The sequence below is a fragment of the Parambassis ranga genome, chromosome 14 (genome assembly GCF_900634625.1).
Source record: "Parambassis ranga chromosome 14, fParRan2.1, whole genome shotgun sequence".
Taxonomy (NCBI): Eukaryota; Metazoa; Chordata; class Actinopteri; family Ambassidae; genus Parambassis; species Parambassis ranga.
The window spans coordinates 14,869,530-14,890,353 of NC_041034.1; the positions used below are offsets into that span (position 1 = coordinate 14,869,530).

The window sequence follows — 20,824 nt, forward strand, 5'->3', positions numbered from 1 at the left end:
GAGGATGTAACCCATGCTACAGTACACACACACACACACTCCCACACACACAATTTTGTCTGCTTGTGTGGACATGCTCACTGAGCTTAATCAAATGTCTGTCCCAGTAACAGTGGCAACCCATAGCCTGCAGTGAAATTCCCTATCCAAAGGCATGTCTAAATGATATTAGCATTTCTTTCAGATCGGAATTAATAAGTCATGAGGACTATCCGTGCAATTGTAGTCTTTTTACGAAACTCATATTCAAGACTCAAAAAAAATGTGGAACAGCTGCAGAACAGTTTGACCATGGCCCCTCTTTCTTCTTATATGTACCTCCTGCAATGAAGCAGAGGCAGCCTGCTGATATAGCACTCCTGGATGCATCACAGGCAGAATTCGACAAACTTTTATTGGCTGAGTGTCTACCCCAACCTGGGCCCTGTAATGAGTATCGTGGTGGTGCTTCCTCAGTAAAAACCTCTCAGTTGGAGGTTAAAAAACACTTTCTTTGGCTCAGAAAGCATGATGTAGTTGGCAATCATATTGCGTGTTCAGTCCCCGGTGGCTAATGTGTCTACGCATCCTTCACCAGGTGTAATTAACCCAAACTGTTTGTGGTGTGTAGGTATAAGTCTGCAATTATTGCACCTAACTGTGAGATGTTTCTGCTGCACATGCACTTATCTGACAAGCAATCGAGTTTCCCAATGTTAAGAATGTTTCCATGAGGAGTCTATTCTTTACTTTAAAATTGTTTTTTTAAACTGTTTCCTTCCTCTCTGTATTAGACAACCTAGACTGTTTCCTGTAGTTCCTTTTGCATTTTATCATTCAAAGTGCTCTTGTTTCTCTTCATCATTCTTCTATATTGTTACACTGAAATATGTGACGGCTGATAGATTCCTGTGTTTTTTTCCACCACACCATATTTATATGTATGCTGTATTGTCAGAATTACTGCAGCTACACAGGATGCAATAATTTCAATCCATGTCTAAGGGTATACATTAAATATTTAAAGGAATATGCAACATTATGAGATATTTGCTGCATCGCCAAGATTTAGATTGTGGAATCAATGAGAATTATTTCATGTTAATCAATACTTGGATTGTAGAATTCTTTTGCTTATTCACACATTTATATAATACACCACACCAGTGTTGGAATGGTACTTATACTTATAAGTGAAAGGTATTATAGCTAGAGTATTTTTTTTTTATTGAGGTGAATGATTATGGCATTCACACAATAGTGCTACATGAAGCAGACCGAACCCAGAAGTCTCTCTGATGAATTGATGGTGACATGATTTTTTTTCTTGACCTTCACCACAGCATCATGTTGAGTGTAACACATGAAGATAAAACATGTATTTATTTATTTGTTTTACCTTACAACTAATCAATAAGATTGACCATCAAGTGTCAGAGTGGGAGAGTCACATTTGTTTTAATATATCCTTTAATTTGCTTTTATTCTATTGTTTATCTATGTTGTAGCACTTTGTTCAACTTGGTTGTTTTTAAAATGCATTATAAAAGAAATTGCAGTTGCAGTTGTAGACTGAATTCCCAAAAGGGAATTATCCACAATGTTTGGAAAACTAGTAGGGTATCTGAAAGAGCCAGGCATAGGGAACTGCAATATACTTTTGAGGTGTATAACTATTATATAATTTGTCAACGATCAGACATTATCATCAAAATTTAACAACAAACCAAGCAGCAGACACCACACTTCCTGTTTATACACTCCTGAGAATCCACAATCATAAATTGATGATTGCACCATAAGGTAAGTGAAATATAGTAGCTGATGTAGCCTTAATTTTTACTAGTAAGAGCTGCAATGGTAGCAATAGCAACAGATAGCAATAGCTCATCTGCGCTTCGGCATTGTTACCTTGCTCGACAGCTTGGCAGGCTCCCGTGCCTAGATACGGTCGCTAATCTATGATTGGTGGGTGGAGTTTCCATAAGACCAACCTGCAATTATCTACTTTGAATGTTGTGATAATTACCCATTTAAGGCAACTGTACCTAAACATTGTTACTTGTTGTGCCAATCAAATACACATAATGGCTCTTCTCACATCACTCCGAGAAAAATATTATAACATAAAGTCAGACGCTGTAACCTTCACATTCATTTCTTCCAAGTTCAAACATCAGTAAATTACTCAAAGAGAATGAAGTGTCCACAGTAATATGAGCTGAGTCTAATTGCTTCATAGCTGTCACGAGCGTTGGACAAGTCCAAATGTTCTCCAGTTAAATTAAAATCTCACATAATCATAACTGCTATACTAAGTGTCACAAATGTTAAGGCAACCTTGTGGCTGTTTCTCTAATGTAAAATCTTTGTGAGAAATTCTGATGTAACCTTTTGATTCAAATTCAGAATTAATGAGATTATTTCCTTATGACACTTTCCTTTTCTTCCTCTGTCTTCTCTGCCTCAATTAAAGAAGCACACAAGCAGTTAGGTCTGTAATGACTAGTGTAATGGCACAGTCATATTAGTGTGGTCTCAGGCCCATTCACCTGCTTGCAATGCATTCCTTTATATTAGATTACATCAAATGTTCAAATAAACTCTAACCAGTCAACACCCTTTTCACAGAGTCGCTCCTCATTATTCTAAAATCCAGGGCCAAACACACTAGAACCACATTATTGTTGAACTTTTGCTCACCAGCTCAACAGCAAGCTCTTGGCCAATTAACTCTACATTTACAAGTTATGAGGTACATAAAAGGTCTTTGTGAATTGTAGAAATATAATGTTGCAGATTCATATCAATTTCAATTTACATAACTTCTTTTAAGCAAAATATTCATTGTCTGCAATTGACACTGTAAGAGCCATTACGGGTGTGAAGCGGGGTAAAAAAAAAAAAAAAGCAAAATGCCAGAGAAATGAAGCGAGCAGAGCCACTTCCGAAAGAGACATTTGCACAGTGGAATACTTCAAGCAATGTGTTTGAAGTGATTCTTCTTCTTAGACGCTCAACTTATTTTTCCTTGTATTGTTTTGGAACTAAAAGTCATCATATAAATACCTGAATACACCATTATGTGCTACAGTACAGGATTATGAATGGATTTGTGCCATGGAACCCCTTCAGGGCAAAAATCTACAAAAATATAAAACATCTTGAACCTCCCATTTATGGTTGGATTAGCCTCTGGGGGCCCCAGGGCAAATAATTTTTTGGCCCTGTTTGACCCCTACTGTGCATGAGAGTTAAATTAGTTTCACACATCCCCTGAAGACAGTCACCACAATAGAAATGATTAGTTAAATAATTGATTTTTTTGATTGACAAATTTAATCAGTAATACTTCTGATACTTGATAAGCACAGGCAATATTTCCACACATGAAAGGGTAGTAATTAAAAGCAGCCCTGAGGCACAGTTGACATGAACAAATAAAGGTAGGCCAAATAATTTACAAAGAGACTGCCATGATAATGTGCATGCCAGTTAGGCATAATCTACCTTGTTGCATTTTAGCTAGAAAATGTTTTACATCACTCAAAAAGATGCAGTACTGTCCACTGAGAGCCTGGGAATCTTTTCATTTGAAGGGGTTTTAATGTTACTTTCGAACAACGCAGCATCTTAAACAGGGAGCAGAACACATCTATGATCAATAAGTCTGCCTTTGCTACAGACCTGCTTCAAGTAAATTTCTCTTGGGACAAAGAAAATTCAAAGAATTCAAAGAAAAAATTAATAGTTCTGCTTGCTGGACTGCTCTTCAGATAACATATGCACGAATATGTTCATTTGATGTTTTAAGATGGACCTTCTCCGTGCTTCCTGTCTTTTCATACTCAACTTCAACCACTTAACTATGTTGGATGTTAATTGGCAGACCTGTTGATCATGCCAAGATTGTTGGTTGCAGAAAAAAAAATAATAATCATCATCATAACAGTTTATCACTAAGAGAAATGTTTCCCCAAAGCTTCCCCAAAATTAAAAAAAAAATTAGTTATCATTAGTCACGACTATGTGTAACAACTTTTACTTTGATGGGAATATGTGGTTGTGACACATCAAAACTGCTTTAAAAACTGCATAAACATTTGTAGTGGTTGATCTTGTTCATTAAATGTCATGAAAATCTCCCAAAAGACCACATTGTAGGCAACATGTCGCAGCGGTCCTTTTATGCCCATTTCTCCACAGAAAAAATCTCCAGAAATAGCAATTTGTGGCCAAGTCAGGGATTCACCTTTGACTTGATCTAGGATTTAGCATTTCAAACGCGCTATGAAAAATGTGTCTGCCTCTGGAAGATTTGGGTCAGGCTCATCAAATGTAATAAGCAGCCCTCTAATCACATGAGAGGCAGTATGCTGGAACCTCACAGCTGTATGCAATTGTTCCAATCGAAGGAAGAGCTGAAAGAGCTGTGATTTACTGGAGAACATGTTCAGGCAGTTGACTGAAATATAAGCTGGGATCTGTTAAAGTTCAATAATGCTTATGCTAATTTATATTTATTGCGATACAATGCATTGAGACTAGAAAAATAATGTTATAACTGCGTCGCTAAATCAGCTGTCACTTCAGGATTCGAGGATGTTTTTGTGTAACCTGATACGACACATAAATGAATATCCTATGAGGTGCACATGTTACTTCGGTGACAAATCAAATAAGTTTTACACCATTTGTAACTGTGCACCTTTGTGGCTGACTGGCCTTAAAGGTGTCTGTGGGCCAGAGCGCTTCCCTAATGGACCTTAATGGGTTTTATGGTGCACTGCAGGCTTCTAATGGGGTAGCATCCCTGATGGGGATGCTGCTTCTCTGGCCCTCCTGGGCCTTGTCCAGGTTCCTAATGTGACCTGAAGAAAAGAATACACAGTGCCTTTGTGTTTGCTTAAGTCAGAGGTTAATACTCCGAGTTATAGAAAGTGAAGATTTTTTTTCAGTTTGGGGAGGTTAGGGAGGTGAAAATAGGGAAATGTGAGTATGTGAATGTGTAAGAGCAGAAGACATGTAAAAAAGCCCAGGAGTTAAAGCAGTGAGAGGGAGAGAGAGAGAGAGAGAAAAAAAAATACCATGGCATATTATTGAGGGACACTTTGGTGCTAAGCTGCTTATTGATAAAAGCACTAATCTGCCTGGCAGAAGGTAAGGAGGCTGGGTTGTGTGGTGATATAATATCTCAGCTAAAGGCAATGCCATCAGGGAGCTGAGCTTCCACACAGCTTTACCTAAAGGAGTTACTCATTTTTATTTTTTTATTTATTTATTTATTTTACATAAAAGACAGAATCTGACCATGTGCCACTCTCAGAAAGCATATGAGCCTGAGGGAAAAAAAAAGAAAGCACACCATTGTTGGACCGCTGGCTTTTCATCAGACATTTCATCAGATGTGATCGATTGGGAGAGACCATCACTTTTTAATACGTATATAGATCACTAGCATCACTTTAATTATTTTCCCTCTACATCAAAGAGCAAGTCCGCATTGCTGAGCATTTTGATGACATGGGGACGGTTCATGGTTGGCGGTTGGAGATGAGTGGCACAGAAAGTTCAGTTGCAATTGGCATTCATCAAGAAGACTTTAGCCGCCAATCCTTTTGCCCTTAAATCAATAGGTTGTTACATTATTAAAAATGTTTAATACATAATATCCACATTAAAGCTGACATGATGAATGTTCCTGAAAGGTCCATTGACTATTAGAAACTTGCTGTGGCAAAGAAAAATTAAATGGACACCACGAGTCCTCATTTAACTTATACGGCCATTCTGCATATTGTAATGTCATAACTCACAATAAGACAACAGTGAACTCAGCTGAGGACACATCCTGCTTTTGAAATTACTTCCCCAGGTTGCACCAGTACTAAGTTAAAATCTGTTTAAAAAGGGGAAAAGTACTCAACCTTAAAAAAGCCAAAATCTGCGGTTCTTCGAATGGCCACTTTCTCCCAACTTTACAAATACCTTGTTTGAAAACTGCTTCTTGAGTGGGAAACTGCAGATTTTAACCTTTACTGGTACAATTATTGAAAAACAAGGGATCTCCAGAATGGAGTTTACTTATGCCTAATCCTAGTCTACATGGTCCTTGCTTATGGTAATGATGATCTACACCAGTCAGTTTGGCAGTACCAAGCCATACGATGGACCGGTCTCAAAGGGCCTACACTGATCATTCAGTCTGAGAGTGAGGTGCAAATGAAATCAATCCTTATGTCTTAGCTGAACGGATGGTTCACCCATTAGGGCAAGCCTGCTAATTGAAGTCATTTGCCTTCTTGCTGTTTCTCTTGCCCTTACCATGTTGGTCATTTCTCTAGTTAAACAGGTTTTATTGGCAGTATTCAGAATCAATGTCCCCTCTGTTACCTCATAGGAAACATCAAACTATTTTTGTGCTCACACATAAAACATATTTTCAAGACCACATAAAACAATTCAAAGAAGGTATAATATACCATATAGGCTGTAGATGTAGCCAATTATGGACATAAAATATTCTCTTTGTAATTTATTCATTAATTGGATATGACTTTCTATACAAGCCTACTTACATGTTCCACTTATTCTGCATAATAAGCAGCCTCCTGCCAGATGTGCACTTAAGATCCTGAATGAGCACAGTGAGGCGTGTCCATGGATTCTGACTCGCAGTTAAGTCATACATTAATCTCCTCAACTACCTGGATTCCACCAACACGCCTGCATTGGTCTGCGAGTATAAATCCAGAGACATGCATATTAATAAGAACTGCATGCGTCAAATAGGATTTGACTACTTGCAGTCAAGAACTTAAAGAAACACAGTCCCTCCGAGTTTCGACAGCTGATTGGCCTCCAAATAATTGGGACGTATCCTGGAATTTAAGTGCTTCAGCCTTCAAGTGAGCATGAAACAGACAGAATCACAAGGGTACGGGTTGCAGTTGCCAAGAAATTGTAAAATGTGCTGAGTATAGCAGGCATCCAGCGTTTCTGCATAAGCCTTGATTATTGAGCTGTGCCATCTTTTATACTGTGCACAGCCAGATCGCACAGCTGACATCAGTCTCCATCTACTGTAACTCAAGGTAACACACACCTTCTCTCTCCTGGCTAGATACTTCAAAGGATGCTGTTGGATGTTATGTGAATATTATTGGCCTCTATTTCCACCTGCCTGGAACAATTTTTAATAGCGACGAGGAAGCAAAGTAGACACAGATGGGTGGAGTCTGAGGATCTCAGGGAACAACCAAGTGAAAATAAAGCAATATTCAGAGCAGATTATTATTTTTTTTTATCAGCTTTAGTTTGATCATCAGATTACACATTGCACCTGTCTTATCAATTTATGGGGATACAATAAAAAAGCCTAGTTTGATCTTGCACCTAAACTCTTTCCACAGTTTAAAAGCACCTTAACTTTTCCTTCTCTGTACACTTCACAAGGCATTTTTTTTTCTCAAACAATTCAGTACTTCTTGGTTTGGTGTAAAATGTGTGAGATTTTAGTGCTGCTTGTGGTGTGGTTACACCAGCTAGTTATTTCTGTCAGAGAGCTAAGAGTCTAAAAAAGATACCTGCTTCTTTGTAATGTACTTACACAAGGTTTGGCTGCCGGAGCCATGGCAGCAGTTCCAACAGGAAGGTCAAGGACAAACTTCGATTTTGAAGGCTGAAGTGCAAGAAACGGAGTCAGAAAATCAACTCCGGGCATGTATTTGGCATCCTGGAACTTAAGTATAGCTCGTACACTATATCAGCGAAAGCTTTTTATTTCCAGATCACTGCCTCAACGATCTCATGCAGAGAGTTCTCTTTCTGTGATGTCTGGCTTTTAGACAATTAATTAAGATAAATAAATAAATAAATACAATCTAAAATTAAACTTGACATTAGCCTGTTTGCTAAAGTTCATGGTTTTCCCTCCCTTGCTCTTCTTCTTGTGAATAACCCCCCCTGGATTAGTTCATATTGACGGACTAACACTCACTTCAAACAGTTGTCTGGCGAAAAACAATCCATATGTCCTCTGTACCCTGCAAACCGCAGTGCTTATTATAAAATAAGTATTGCAGGGACTTGAGATGAATGAATCTATTATTTTGAAAGCTTCTGTTTTTTCCTTCTTATGAATATTCACGTGCGTCTGATGCACATATGGTAATGAGGGATGCTTGCAGTCTGTCTATATTGCCCACATTTAGCAGCAGTTAGTTTAGCAACTGCTAAGGAACAGAAAGTGGAATAACAGTTGTTTTTTTTTTTTTTTTTTTTTTTTTATTCATTTATTTTTTAAATTTGGTATGAAACTTTGGTATGAATATGATCCTGTGTGGAAAAGCCCAAATCGTTTCACGATGCATGAAGAATATTTTACTATGCTTTAATTTAATTATTGTCTCGGGGGGAAGTTGCCAGTCGAGTCTTTGTGTTCACTCATCCTAAACAAAATGAAATTAAAGGCACACTGTATTTAAACGCAATGCTTCAGCAGAAAATAATGAAGAAAGAAAAAAAAAGCTCTGGAGTCTTCGGATTCATTTTCTAATGGGAGAGAAAGTAAGTTGGGACGGGAGAGCAGCTTGAACACTAACAATCCAAGGACAAGAACCCATGTAGTTCAGCAGTATAATGCATGGCATTTAGCAATTTTCTGTTGTAACTACAGGCAACTGTTGAATGACACAAAGCATATTGTTGTACTGACAATCTAACTGAATCCTTTGTTAGCTATTCCTCTGTGGTATTGTCTCAAAATATACTTTGCCAAAATCTTGTTCAGTTAAAATTGCATTGTTTGACTCCTCTATAATTCAGACCTGTAACAGAATCCCTCCCCAGCAGCAGAAGTTTTTATACATTTGTCTGTAAAAAAAATGCCTCACAGACCCACAGCTTCACTACACACATACACATCCAGCATAACATCTAGTGCGAGTCATGGTGCCGTTTGCGTCATCTTTCTCTCTTTCTGTGCAGCTTCAAACTGACACACTCTGTCTCTGGCTTGTCTGGAATATTTCCTGTGTTTGTCACAGCTCCTCTTCTTCTTCTCTTTGCCCCATCGGAGATCACCTGACCCTATCACCTGCCTACCAGGCAGCTCCTCACCACCAATTGGTCCCTGTATTTGTAGAGGTTTGCTCACTGCCAGGCTTTGTTGCCTTTCCTGCTTTAGTGGTTCGGCCATTTCTCTTGTTACATGTTGCAGTATCTGCCTAACATCTCTTTTCTTATGTACCTCTTATCTATGTGTCTGCAACTTACCTGACTACAAACCACTGTTGTCGTGCCTACCTGCCTGCCTGCCTGCCAGCTCCTGCTGTACACCTGAATCACCCTTCTTGTTGAGGGCTATAAGCATGAAATTATTTCACCCACTGGTGTCTACATTTTGTGTCCAGTTTGAAAGTATCTTCTGTCCAAACTATGAACTGAGCCAGACCCAGTGTTTTTGGAAGAAAGTGAGCATGACACACATTGAAGTGCACATCATTTTGTACCCCTTGTGTCATTTGTTTTCTCCAGCAGCAGATTCCAAGTAAAAAAACTTAGTGAAACCTTCCTGAAAGCTTCCTCCAGAGAATCTGCTCCTGTCATCTTTGTGACTGTTTGATCCAGGGATGTCTCAGCTCCATCAACTCTGGATCAAAGAACCATACATTCATTACTGGCTTGTGCTCTTAAGGCAGCCTTTCAGTGTTTACTTCTATGTCACAAACAACACATTATCTGAGCCCAAAGGGATACAATTCTTTCAGCAACCTGAATCCGGTCTGTGTCTTTAACTTACTTCTGGTACCATAACTACTGCCAAAAAGTAATTTTCAACTAGTTTGCAATGCATTATAATGAAAGCAACCATTTGTTTTAATGCACACGCTGATGTAGATACACCTGGTATGTAGGTGTGTGTGTATATGTACTAACAATATACTGGGGAAAGTATAAGTAAAGGTAGGTGTTTAGGAAGTTCAGTTATATAACTGCACTAGCAGCATTTCTCAGGGGATATGTTGTTATAAATACAACTAGGTATACTCTATAGTGAGCTAATGTCTCCATGCAGGGTATTTAAGTAGGTCTGGTAAAAGAATGCTATTGTATATGGTAAACATTTAGAAATAATGTTATTACGTTGTGGTAATGCAGCAGTATAGGGGACTGAACAATGTACAGTATTTTCAATGCAATGTGCTGCCAACACAATGCACTGAATCATACTTTTACACAATAAAACAGTAAGCAAAACATGCACTACAGGCAGGGTAAATTACTCCAGCATCTACAATGCTTTTTTTTTTACCTTACTTTCCTTCTAGCTTTCCTTTTCTGGGTAATCAGCCAGGGCAAATATGTGTGCAGAAAAGGCTGTGGTTTCTCTGTGCATGTGTGTGTGTGTGTGTGTGTGTGCTATGTCTGCTGTTCTGTGAAAAATACTGGAAGGCAGATTGTAAACCAAGATAGGAAAAGATAGGGAAAATAAGTCAGCTGCACTCTGCAGTTTTCCAACTATTCACTGAAATGCAGATGACATATTTCCAATGATTTCTAGGTTCCACTGGTCCTGAGTACAAGTAAGAGAGAATAATGTGTCACAGTCTTGTAGAACAAGTGCAAATTTAGCCTCCAGACTCGTCTGTAATACACCTCTGCTGACTTCAAACAGCAGTATTGGACTAAATTGGGCTAATCCCAGCTCAAAGGGATGCCTAAAGTTCACAAAGTGTGGGCCCTGCTTAACAAAGAAGCAGGTTAATTAAGACTCACACTGACTCACTCTACCCTCTTTCCTGCTTTCAGAAGCCACTGGATTGGCTGGAGGTAACCACAGACAGGAATGGCGATGAATGAGAAGCCCAAAGGAGCCACAACATGTATTCATTGTGGATAAAAAAAGCATAGTGTGAATGTATATAAGAATGCATTTGCAGCTTTTCAAGCAGTGATGATTGCTGTGTAATACACAACCCTCAGTGTTTCATACCACTTACTTAGCTTTATTGCTTAAATGTAAGATTCTCATTAAGTGAAGTGTGAAAAAAGGTGCCAGCTTCTTGGACCCAACAGGGCTAATTATCGGCTCTAATGGCTATTGTGAGTCACCAGTTTCTCCAGCAACCATCATGCAATATCACACATTCAAGGGTGAGAGGGGCACAAACTACAAAGGTGCACAAACCCCATGGCTTTATTGTAGCAATGCACAGATTGTGTTTTTTTTTCTTTTTTGGGATATGGCTGTGCAACAGCATGTGGCACTGTGGTGGCTTGCTGTTTATTATGACTATAACAGACAATTTAACCAGTAAAGTTCACAAAACAGGATCACACAAGCTTCTATGAAATCTATGAAATCAGGATTCATGAACAAATGTACAGTTTAATATAAATACAGTTTTTATAAATACTGATTTTTGAAATTATTTAATTATCAGTCATTCTGGGCACATTAATCTATATACACTTTTTTAACTTTGTTACACATTACATTCTGTGCATCAAGTATTTACCCTGTAAATAATATCACCATATTATAATTATTCCTTTACAACATCCTCATTTTCCTGGATGCCTGCCTGAGCCTAATAACAAAACTGTGACATACACCTGAGAATGGTATAACTTGCCAAGACCCTGAGGGATATTCCCAGTGTCCCCACTTTAATTACAACAGGTGCAGGCAATATGAATGCAACTATAAGGACCTTTATTTAAATTCAGTACATTGATGCTACAGCCCCTGTCATTCAAATTGATCATTATGTTTGTTTGAATCTAGTATAGAATCAGTCTGAGACCCCCCCCCCCCCTTACCCAAGAACCTATCTGAAACAGTAGAGAAAAAAAGGAGATCTTTGATTTCATAGGTATTGGTTGGCTTTCACTACTTCCAGCACTCTTAATTAATGTTTAGTATATTTTCAAAAGTTGACAATACACTAGAGAGGAATGAGTTCTTTATTAGCTTCACACATGCCTAAAACCTTTCCTTTCCTTTGCCCATGATGCAACAGTGTTCCATCTGCACTAATGCCTTGGAACAGTTGGCAGCAAAAGCACTGTCCATGGTGCTGAATTTCATTGGTTCTAGACACATACAGTACATGACAACCGTTAGTTATAACTGTGGTTAAGGGTTTTGGTTGTCGAAGCCTGTTCTTGGCTTCTCTTGATTCTTTTTCTTCTTTCTTTCTTCCCAGAACAAGCATTTTAGAAATGAGGATTTCTTTTTCCCATCAACTGTGTTTATCTATCTTAATCTGTGGCAATATTATTTCTCAGAAACCGCATTTGAGGAATATTATACCAAAGTGGGTTAATCTAAACCAATTGGAAGGGGGGAGGATTTCACCATTGAGTCTTGGGAGAAGATCAAAATTCTTCTGAATTGATAGCAGTACTATAGCTACCAAGTGTGGGACAAAACAAATATGGCACATATAGCTGGCACATGCCCGCATAATACTGAGATCTAATTAGGACATCTTACACATCTGTTGGGGTTTTGGCACACTTGACAAGTCTTTCTTGATTATACAGTATTTAAATATTCTACTATTTATCCCTAGGCTGTGTTCAAACCAGCAGTTATAGCTAGTACTATAGGCTGTTCTATAAAGTGAAAATCTCCTCGGATAAAAAAACTAATCTTAAGGGCAGGCAGTAATACCTCATTTTTTGGCCTACATATCATACCTTATGTATAAATAATATATATTTACACTATTATTGGTAATAATTAGTAGTAGCAGTAGTAGTCAAATCTATCCTTTCCTAATAAACATGCATGCTTTTCAAACATACTGTATTTGTAATAATGATGCAATGATGCATTCCTTCCTGCAGCCTTAACCGCAACCTAGTCCAGGGCAAAATATGCTTATGTTTTAAACATGCCTTCATTATTTGTGTGTAATACTCAACCTAGTGCTCACAAAGATGTACATACCAGAGCACAGACACCCACTCATGTGTCAATTTTACAGCTTTCAGATCAGATTTTGCATCTTAAAAACTGAGTCATGATTTTGTGTTTTTCTAATTAATGCCTGGGAGAGTTGGAGAAGAATGATGTCCGTGCTGCTGAACTATAGTTTTTTACATAAACACGCTTAGTGTATTTCATGTGCTCATAATCTGTAAACATCCCAGCTGTAACTTTCAGACAGAATTTGATGAAAACTGTGACACCTGACCACATTCCCAATGAAAAGCCATTGTCTAGAGTAGCGCAGTTAATTAAAGCAAGGGCACCACTCTACATCTGTCACATCACTTGGCAGTTACTTTAATTATATATTTTGGTCAATCTGTTCTTCCTGATGTGAGAGGGGATGCCATACATGAGACAACATCTGCTGAGGTATGTCACATGAGCTTCAGCATCTGTCCATGTTTTTGCACAGCCCGTCAATCACTTGAGTCATGTCTCATACGCATTTATGTTATCATATTGAGAAACCACACAGACAATACTGAGAGCTCACATCTGTCTCGCAGTTACAATTAACATACTTTTACTAAGCAGTGGAATGACACACAAACTCAGAGATTGGCACTACACACAAATATCCAGACACACCCTGTGGCTTGCAGTCATTTTGGTCCCTTATGTTGTCCATCAAGAAGACAGTGGTGACTGTTCTCTAAACTAACTCCACCCACAAAGGCTTGTGATCACCTAAGCTGTCAGCTAGCATCTGCTGAAACTACCAACCAGCCAACTGTGAGACTGGCTCTGAAGATATCTCAGCAGAAAATGTGTCACCTACACATGTTCAGAACTCAGCGGCATGTTTTCCCCTTCTATTTTTTTGCTAATTCTTTTATTTATTTTTTTTATGTGGCAAACGATATCTCCAAAGCCTTGGGAGAATGTCAGACTGTTTTGTATGTGTGACACTGCGATGTAGGAAGCGCCTTGAAAGCCCACGTCAGCTCGTCTTGGATGAAAATAAATTGTATACATCAATGTCAAATATTTTCAGCGCAAAATAATGGCCATCCTTTGAATAGCAACATAAATAGAGTGTTGTTAGATCCAGTTTTTGTGAGATTTACAAATACTTCACCCGGTGTAGTTCAGAGGTAGCAGTCATGTTAGGTGGCTAATTGTTGTTGTTGCAGTGACCTTATATTTTGAGACTTTTTTGAAGTTATGTGACAGATTGTTATCTCTTATTGACTTTTACTGGGTGTTTTTTTCTCATGTTAAATGGAAGTTTGCCATATTATTTGAACAGTGCAACTATAGCTATCATATCGATGGGATCAAGACATCTATTCAAGACATTTTGCTGTATTATACATAAAAGCTAAACTATTTAAGGATAATGGTAGTCTTCCTTATCCCCTCCAGCATACATACACACTAAATGCTTGTCTAGTCCAAGATGCACATTCACACTGTTGCACATGACACAGAAACCTAGAGACACACTAGCTTTCTATCCCTAGACTCTACAATTTTTCTGTTCGTAATCCCCTCTGAGTCTATTAATATTTCTGTTTCCATGGCGATTTGAGTCTTGCCAAATGTTGTACAGATAAGAGGAGATAAGAGCATAAGGAGCAGGGAGATAAGAGCAAGTGACCTGCAGAGATCAGAGCACTAGAGGTCAGGCAGAAAAGCAGAAGTAAGTAACTGAGAAATGGACCTTCCCTGCTCAACTCTACTGCCAATCGCACAAAAAAACTGAAAATGACGGCTATCTTGGTTTTCTTGTGGTGCAACAATTGGATAAATACATCCATTGTGTATCCCTCTCACCCCTTGAGTGTTGTCAAGAGAAGTTACATGGATTAAACGTGATGAGGGAAACAGCTGATACCAAAGCATATTCACGTTTCTGTAGAAACGTTTAAGCAGGAATTAAATTTGCTTTTATATCAAATTTTGTTGCATATTAAGTGGCTGTAACAAATCTACATTACATTATTATACATATTATTTTCATTTTTTCAATCAAGACTGATGGTGCAGTCAGTGACATGAAATGATAATCGTAAGTCTTTCAAGTACATGAAAGTACATTAAACTGACAATAAAGTGGTCATTTGGAAATGCTCAGTCAATAAAATGTGTTTGTAAGTTCTTAAATTTTCCAGTGTCCACAATGCAGCACACAAAGCATCCACTTCATCTACACAGCTTTTACTTGTGTAAGCAGTGACCTTACCTGCTTGTTGTTGTACTTCGGCTGGCTGGTCTTGTAGCTGTAATCTGAGTACTGGTCAGAGCCGGTGGAGTTGTCATCTCCTCCTGTTCCTACAAAGGTGTTGGTGGCGGGCAGGTCCTGGACAGCCTGGTGCTTCTGAGAGGCTGAGGGTGACTGGGCTTGCAGCTGGATGGAGGGTAATGGGGAGTTGGAGCGGTAGTGCCTGCCTATATCTGGGCTTCCTGGTGAATATGTTAAGGGCAGGTGTATCCTGGGGCTGTCATTGACTCCATCAAGATTGAACTTGAGACTTTTCTGAAGGCTGACCTCCTCATCTTCCCCCAGGGGTTTTGGGGACTTCTGGGGTTTGCCTTTCCTTCCTCTTTTGCCTTTGGTATTCTTTGGTGCCTGCTTGGGTGCATACAAGTCCTTAGTTTCCTTTTTGCCAGCCTGGTACCCACTCTTAGTTTCTCTTTGGATGCGATGTCGAATAAATACCACTACCAGGATTAACATTACAACGCCTGCCACGCCGGCGAGGCTCCCAAACAAAATGTTACTGCGCTGCGCAGCAAAACCGTTGTCAGGATCACCAGCAATGTCCCTGTCCAGTGGAGTGTAAAGACTGTGTCCAACTAAGGCTTCCACTAAGCTGACATTTGAAATGGTTTCATTGACATAGATGTGGACCAGGGCAGTGGCATGGCGTGCAGGCTTCCCCCTGTCACTCACACGCACTACTAGACGATGCAGTCCACCATGTTTGCGGGTCATCTCTTTTGCCAGAGTGATCTCTCCACTGGAGGGAGAGATGCGAAATAACTGGTAAGGATTTCCACCAGCAATGCTGAAGACAAGCTCTGCATTAGGCCCACTGTCCAGGTCTTCAGCTTCCACTACCTCAACATGGCTATCAGGGGAAGCTAAAGGGGACAAACGCCTGAAAGAGGAATTAGAGGGCTTAGTGATTACAGGATCATTGTCATTTTCATCTAGCACATTGATGGTAACGCCCACATATGAAGACCTGGGTGGTTCTCCTCCATCCACTGCTTTTAGACGGAATGTATAGCTGCTTTCTTTCTCCCTGTCAAATGAGATGCTTGACAGAATGGTGCCTGTTCCATTTTGAACAACAAACTTTCCTCCATCTGGCTCAACGGAGAGGTGAACACAAGCATTCTCACCTTTGTCCATATCCAGGACAGTCACCATACCAACTGGACTGAGAGGGGGCATGTTTTCCAAGACTGAAAAGCTGTAGCCACTAAGCATGAATTTAGGGTCATTGTCATTGCGGTCAAGGACTTTTATTACAACAGTTGCTGTACCTTTATGGACAGGTGACCCTTTATCTGCTGCAGTGACACGGAACTCATATCGTTCTTTATGCTCACGATCAAGCGGGCTTCGGGCTCTCACTTCGCCTGTGTTTGGATCGATCTCAAACAAGCCTTTGATAGTTGAGTCTGCCACAATATTATAGACGAGCTCGGCATTAGTACCACTGTCAGCATCAGAGGCCGTAACATCTAAAACCTTCTCCCCTGGTTGGTTTTCTTCTGCAAAATCAACCTCAAACAAGGTTGGGGAGAATATTGGGGAGTTGTCATTCACATCTGTCACCTGCACCTTTAAGGAGTTTGTACTAGAGAGTGCTGGGTTTCCAGAATCTACAGCTACAATCTCCACACGGTAATCTCTAATTCTCTCATAGTCAAGAGGAGTGGTGGTCTGCAAGAAATACTTCCTCTTGTTGTCGCTGGATGAGTCGCTGGCCGGGCGTAGCTGGAAGGGCACGTCTCCTGCTACCACACAAGTAACCACAGCATTCTCCCCTTCGTCTTTGTCAGACACTTGCACCAAAGCAACAGCTGTTCCCACAGGCATGTCCTCCGAAATATTAGCCACTCCTTCACTGTGAGTAACGAGCCCAATCCCACGAATCTCCACAGCTGGAGCATTGTCATTTTGGTCAGTCACCTCAATGGTTACAAATGTCTTGGAGCTTTTAGGTTGAGGACCCTTATCCCTGGCCACCACATAGAAGGACAGGCTGCTGATTTCCTCCCTGTCCAGGGGTCCTTTGACATAGATAATGCCAGTGGACCGATCAATTCGTAAGAGCTTCGGCACAGGGTCCACTGCTTGGTGAAGGGTGTACTCAATTTCTCCATTAGGGCCCATATCAGAGTCGTTTGCCTTGACCTGCAATGAAAACATATCATATGGTTAATGGCATGAATAACATGTAATTTGGGTTTAAAACCAAATGTAACAAATGTAGAGTTTCTTTAACAACTCCTAGCCATTAAATGAATTAATGAATGGATCGATTGAAGTCTGATCTCTTCAAAGCACAGCATGTGCACAACTTTATTTAGGCATATCTCATTATTGCTTTTCCTCTCTTCTTTTGATGGTTATATCACTAGCCTTTTTTCTTTTTCTCTTTTTCTAGGTTCCTAAGAAAACATATGGTAGAATATTAGGGCTGTTCTTTCATAACAGTCAGTGCAATTGCACAGCAGAAAATCCTACACAGAGCATCTTACGCCTACACTCTGACACTCTCTGTGTATTTCTGAACTCTGTTTCCACAAGTATAATAGCACAACAAAAACACTAAGCTGCTTAATTACCTGTGTATGCATAATGCGCTAATGCTCTAATACTTGTACTATTACTTAAAAATACCCCTCAGAACAATGGGAGTAAATAAACTTGCCTATAACTTGTTAATGTGTGGTCTCAGCTCCCATTAGTTCTGCTTTGGAGGTTAGATTTGGAACATTCAGAGTTGTTAGACAATATTGAATATTTTAGAATGCAGCTCCAGAGCAAAAAGTATTTATATTTAATTTGGATTTATACACTGGCACTGCATTTTGTGTGTGTGTGTAAAAGAATCTGCCAAAAAGAACTCGTTAAAAAAAGATGTTAATAAATTGGTTGAAATCAAATCCAAAATTAGAAACAATCCTAATCAACCAGCACAAACAATTCAGGTGGCAGTGTAATTGTGCAATCTAGACAGCAAGTGTAAATGTGCCCCCCCAAAAAAACCTTTACTAAATAATAAATCTTACCTGCAACACAGAGTGCCCCACCGGACTGTTTTCTGAGACCTCCGCCTCATACGTTGACTTTTCAAACTTGGGGGAGTTATCGTTAGCATCTGTCACTACCACTCTCAGCAAGGCGCTGCTGTAGCGCTGAGGGTTTCCCCCATCCACTGCCTTGATGGTGAGGTCATAAGAATCCTTTAACTCACGATCTAGGTTGCCGAGGACAATGAGCTGTGGGAGCTTCCCGCCCCTGTCATCAGCCACTTGTAAACCAAACAGGGTTGCAGCATCTGGACCTGCTGTCAGCGCATAGTCAGCCACCCCATTCCTGTCAGAGTCCCTGTCAGTGGCAAGAGGTATGGAGAACAGTGCCCCCATGATGGTGTTCTCGGGGACAGAGATAGTGAGCACAGACGAGGGAAACTGTGGAGTGTTGTCATTGATGTCCTGCACTTCAATGCGTCCTTCAATAAGTCGTGGGCTCTGGTTTTGTATCAGATCTGTCACAGATACTTCAAATTCCAGGTAGCAGGGCTTACCCTTAGCCAAGGAGCGACAGTCCCTCAGGGTCTCTCTGTCTATGGGGATCTCTGTGGTGAAAATGTCTCCTGTTTTCCCATCGACACGAAGGTAAGGGGCTCCCACCTCTAGTTTGTAGAGGTGACCGGAGTCTGGTAGCCCCTGGTCTGCTGCTAGGCTACCAATGAGAGTGTTGGGAGGCTGCTCCTCCTGGACTCGGTACAGGATACTGCCTTCAGCAGAACCACAGTGCAGCACCACGACCCAAAACAGTACTATTTGTAAGTTTTGTTCCATTAGGTCATCAGACGATCTGCCTGTAAAATGACAAAAGAGAATCTGGGTCAGAACGTTGTTTTCCCAACACCAGCAAGCTGCATAGTAAATTATTATTTAACTTTTCTTTCAAAGGAAAAACACAAACCCCACTATAACAAGCATAGAAATTAGAGTGAAATATTTAGTGATCTGGAAAAAAAGTTAATTATATTGTTGTATTATAGTTCTACAGCTGTAAAATGAATTATTTTTGTAAATAAGCTACAACAAACCCTACAGCAGGCCTAGAAGCACAACAGAATAATAATTAGACAACAACAACAACAAAAGGAAAAAGAGGGATTTAAAAAAAATGCAATCATAACCATATCCCAGCATGGTTTATTTTCTCTCCTTGAGCTTTAAGACTTTCAATGAATACTGCTCCTTTAAGAATTTCATGTAGAAATAATGTCTGGACAAGAAATCATACCTCATACAAGTTTGCACACAAAAAAACAAACTTGAGGGCCAGGGTGTATTGTTTTAGCCGAGTAATCAAATAAAAATGTAATACGAAATCTCACAACCTGAGAGACTCATTATTTCTGTATTACCCTGCTAGACACTGAGTGGGGAAGCAGAGCAATGTTAAAATAACCTATATAGTATGAAACCCTACCCTCAACAATAAACGTTCTGCTAACCTGCCAAGATATTGTCTGTAGAGAGGGATGAACTGTTTGATCTGTTTATTTATCAAAGAGGTCTTTAACAACAAGGGTTCTCATACTGAGGGTCACAGAGGTAATTTCTTCTCTTGCAGATTATGTCTATTTGCCATTATCATCGCATGCAGCCTCCAACAATGCACATTATGCACATTTCCATCTACACTCTGTTCCTACTAGCTAGCTCAAACACTCTAATCATTATGTTTGATTTTGAACCTTTCAACTCTGTAATTATGACCCATTATTTTAGTGTCTTCTTTGATCTGTGTTCCCTCAAGCTAAAGAATTCTGGTAGTTTTTTGTGTTGCAAAGATTTTAGACAGTAATTATTTCCTGTGTGTGTCTGTGTGCACCTGAGTGTGTGGAGTGCTATTGGTAATTGAAAATGGAGCAAACATTAAGGTTAAGGATCAAGGTCTGGTGCTCACAATAAAAAAAAAAACCTAATGATGGCTATGTTTTAAAACTTTTGTGTGCACATGGTGAATCAATGGGCGTCCACTAACTTATAATGTGATGTGGATTTCACTGCTTTCACTGGAGCGTGTTATACAGTCTAGTTAGAGATGCACCACTTCAATAAACTGATCGATACAGGCTCAGGTATTAGTCAGACCATGCAGGCCTCAGTTATGTTATTGGGTTCCTGCATGTTAAAACTCCACAATGTATAGTCCATACCAGATTTGTAAAGCTGCATTTGATATTTTAAGTGCAACATGGTTTTGAATATGAATGTTAAATTCTGACTATGAACTATGTTGTTGCTCCTGAATAACTGCCATGAGACTGTCGCTCTAGCTACTGGAGCTTAGAGTTAGTTTAATCAAGCTGCACTGTCACATCTTATATTGCGCTATATGTAGTATAAAGTTTATATTATGTAAACAAATATCTTTATTCTGACTTGTTTTCTGTATTTTATAATGTTGTTTTAATGGCATTCATGGGCAGGGCAAAGTCTGAATTTATGGGAATAAAGGAAGAGCAACAACAAAGTGTTTTGTTATTTAAAGGATTTTAAAAAAATCAGGTTCATTTGATTATTGGTGAGCGTCTGCATGCCAAATGTATTTGTCCAGATTTGGTACAGTAT

At 39.5% G+C, this 20,824-nt stretch overlaps 1 protein-coding gene across 1 annotated transcript in view; it reads right to left on the reverse strand.

Moving 5' to 3' along the window:
* pcdh1a (protocadherin 1a) overlaps positions 1-19,033 on the reverse strand; it is a 69,602-nt gene extending 50,569 nt beyond the window's left edge. Inside the window, exons 1-2 of the mRNA XM_028421750.1 lie at positions 18,239-19,033; positions 15,171-17,357 (exon numbers count right to left, since the gene is read on the reverse strand). Coding sequence (XP_028277551.1) covers positions 15,171-17,357; positions 18,239-19,033 — 2,982 coding nt within the window. The remainder of the gene's footprint in view (positions 1-15,170; positions 17,358-18,238) is intronic.
* Between the last annotated feature and the right edge of the window lie 1,791 nt (positions 19,034-20,824).